General features: G+C 37.0%; 1 protein-coding gene across 1 annotated transcript; it reads right to left on the bottom strand.

Annotated features, from left to right (window-relative positions):
• Window positions 1-433: 433 nt before the first annotated feature.
• On the bottom strand, window positions 434-2,753 carry LOC142500988 (cholesterol 25-hydroxylase-like protein). The gene has a single exon (XM_075610235.1). It carries the CDS (start codon window positions 2,751-2,753, stop codon window positions 1,923-1,925), a length of 831 nt encoding a protein of 276 aa, XP_075466350.1. The 3' UTR covers window positions 434-1,922.
• Window positions 2,754-3,722: the final 969 nt, after the last annotated feature.

Below are 3,722 nucleotides of genomic sequence, written 5' to 3'. Positions count from 1 at the left end.
TAAAACAAGGTTGTATTCTTGCTCCTCATGCCTCTGCGGTCTCTTTTAGTCAGGGGTTTGCTACTAACCAGTAGCACCTAACAATAAATACATTTTCCTCTTCCTATTCTCTCCCGGCTTGTTCGTTGTTTTGTACCCGTTTTTGTCCCAGTTGTTTAGTCCAGGCTGCAAAACCAAAGTAATACAGTTGTTAAAACAACAACTGATTAACCAAAGAAGTAGACTCCCACTCCCCACTTGATACATGGGATGCATTGTTGTTTGCACTGTGCTTGTTTTGTAGGTGGAAGAGTTTGGTAGGTACTGTAAACCCAATAGACATCTCACACACACCAAACACCACACACACCAAATAACACACTCTCCAAACACCCGACACACATACATCAAACACACAGAGCAAACACTACACAAATACACAAGATATTAAATATCCGTTAAAAAAATATATTTTATTGTATCACTTAAATATTAAAATATACTGCACATTCATTGACATAGCCATGGCCTTTTCTGTTAGTCACAATAAAAAAATATGCTAAGATACAAATATATTTACAATTCTACATTCTGCATAATATACGTATGACCCATCTCCATCTAGGGAGACAGATAGCTTGGTACACAGTACACTTTTCATTCTGCAATTGGATGGCTCAGACTTCTGGTACAAATGTATCTAATGATTTGAAATGCTTACACGGTTATCGCTTGCAGCGATGACAAGGTCATATTCTCACATGTTCATGGAAATGATTGGCAGGATATCACAGCAATGAAGGCCACTTTGGTAGGAAAATGGTTAAAAAAAAAAAAAGACACTAAAAACCTTGCATAATTTGCCTCCTGAACCCTGTGTCAACATGGTAGCTTATAATAGGTTGATGCAATAAATACATTTATTCACATACTTGAAACCCATCGATACAGTATATTTATATCTTCCATCGTGACTGTTTTATTACATCTACCCCACACATTATCTTTAATTTCACAATTTTCCGTGTACATCTATAAGTAGAAGCCCACAAGTTTTCAAAATAAATTATTAATCATACCATCTCGTTTGTAGAAAAATATATTTAAAAAAATAAATGCAATGGATGCGAGAAAGTACAAAATATAAATATCTAAATAAGATTAGACCTCTATGGTAACAGGTATCACATACTATACTGTAAGTAGGTAATACCCAGAACATAGTTCCCAATGTTCTGTTCCCCAGTGGAATGTCTACAAAAAATCATAGTTGCAAGAACTGAATTGCCTCAGAATTTGGCTGATTAGTGCTTCAATATGTGACAATTTGGGTACTAGCAACAGTGATTTAAATAGTAAATAAAGTATCATTTTACATAGCAAAACACTGTAAAAAATATATCTACTTGTTGGGTAGAAATGATACATTTAGACGTTATCAATTTGAAACGCATATGTAAACAAGTTCAGTAGTTGTGTTAAAATATGTTGACGCTTGTACCTTTCATGTAGCACATTTAACAAATACACAACAAATAATTGAAGTAGCTGTGATTAAAACTACACACAGTGCAGAAGTAGGAATATATTCATCTATTTTTGTACAAAATATTTTGATCTGTCCATTTTTTTTTATAACTTCGTTTTTTCATACAATCAAATATATAATTTTGTTGCGGTAAGGTAAGTTTGTTCCCTTATAGTCACTATATTCCGTGCTGTTTGTTACAATAAATAACACACGATATGTGCTTCACAAAAGCACATGAAAGGCTTGAAAAACAGAACATTTTAAGGTGCAATGAAGCAATGTACAGTGCCACAAGGTTCCTGCCTTGCATTCCAACATGATGCTAAGGAGCAGTCTCTTCTTCACTTCCTTGGCAGTGCAAAATAGACCTTTCAGTGTGGAAGACAACATCTTGGCATAAATAGCAAACATATTATTTCTTAGTCCGTTGATGAGCATGTGTCCTGAACAGTTTATCCCAATGGGTAAAATAAGGTGCATAGTTGGAAATGAACTTCTGGTGATGCAGATCATGGTGTCCTGGACCCCCACATAATCCAAATGGAATCAGTCTGTGAGTAGACCAAGGAAAATCATAGCCACAGTGATCTTCCACAGATAGGTAGATATTGACGATGAAGAAAGCCATCTCTGTCATTGGATGGGACCCCAAAATCATGGGGCTAACAGCAGCAAAGAATCCCAGGCACAGCATCTCCCACGCGCTGGAATACTGAGTGGCCAGAGCGAAGGTCGAGGTATAGTGGTGATGGAACTTGTGAAATGTCTTGTACAGCCATGGGACCTTGTGATGCAGCACATGCCAGATGAAATACTCGAAATCAAAGAGAAGCAGGCAAGCGATGACATCCAGGAGCAGGCGATGCAGCTGTGGTGCCACAAGTGGTAAATGCACCGGTCTCCAATACCAGTAGGCAACAGACATTGGGAATACAAACACCAGGTGGCTGTACACAGTGTGAGCCAAGCAGGTCATCACCATCTGCATAGTGGGATCTGTCTGTGGCTGGACCTGGTATTTCTTTAAAGCTGGTATGTGTGGCGTTAAAAAGTCCAGTATCAGAAAAGGAAGGCAGAAAGCCACATAGACAGTGAACGAGAAAATCACTGGATAGAAAGGGGACTTGATCCATTGTTCCTGTGATCGGACATAGTCCCAGATGGGCTGCAGAATGGGAGAGTCCAGCTCTCCTCCTCCTCTGCTGCAGCTGAGGAACACAGACATGTGCTCGCTGCTGTTCATGGTGATTAATGACTGGAATGCAGCATCCGATTCCAGCCTGACATTTATTTGCTGGCCAGTTCCTCGCCACGCCCTCCTCCCCCTCTCTCTCCCACACCTTCCAAGCCCCGGAATTTCCCACTCCATTTCAATACGCAAGTGATGAAAGAAAAGTGAATCCGGTCTTACAGCCTTTACATTTTATATAAACCTATAATCTAAAGTGTTGCTTAATATTGATGAACTTCTCTGCTAGTGCTATATGGGATTGCTGTATTTTAAAATCTGAATGTACTAAACTCAATTATGAGTCACAGTGATATCCTATTAGGTGTTAGGATTTTATACCTATGTGACAGAGTGTAACGTGATGATAGTCTCAGTTTTTGCCTCTACTTCATGCCTTTTACATAGCTATCTTTAAATGATTTGTTTTTGTGACAAAATAACCAAATGTTCTTTGTATCTTAAGAAAGTAAAGTGCACTTTATAACTGTAGTCCCAACCATCATAAAATGAGTTACTGAAAGCTAATATTGGTAAAATTTAACATCTCGTCGTATTAAAGTACAGGCAGTCCTCGGTTATCCGACACAATGCGTTACTCAAAATGTTGTTGGATAGCGAAACGTTGTAAAGCGAAACACGTTTTCCCATAGGAATACTGTTTAAATGGAAGGTTCCGTTCCTGAAGGCATTTTTAACACTAAAGTACACCAAATATTTTACGCAGGCAATAAGATATGCAGCACACACATAAATGATATAGTGTATATACTGTATTATATATATAATATAACATTATATAGTATAATATTATATAGTATAATATATTATATAGTATAATATTATATATATGCTCTTACGATGCTTTGCAACGTTGTTTATGTGTATGTGTGTATATAAATACATAAATATGTGTATTATGTATATAATATATAAATAAATATACATAAATATATAAATACACACATACACATAAACAACGTT

The sequence above is a fragment of the Ascaphus truei genome, chromosome 8 (assembly GCF_040206685.1).
Source record: "Ascaphus truei isolate aAscTru1 chromosome 8, aAscTru1.hap1, whole genome shotgun sequence".
NCBI classification, from domain to species: Eukaryota; Metazoa; Chordata; class Amphibia; order Anura; family Ascaphidae; genus Ascaphus; species Ascaphus truei.
This window is presented reverse-complemented; position numbering and strand designations above follow the sequence as displayed.

Coding starts and splice junctions, on each gene's coding strand:
- LOC142500988 (XM_075610235.1), bottom strand. CDS start 2,753: ATGAACAGCAGCGAGCACATGTCTGTGTTCCTCAGCTGCAGCAGAGGA.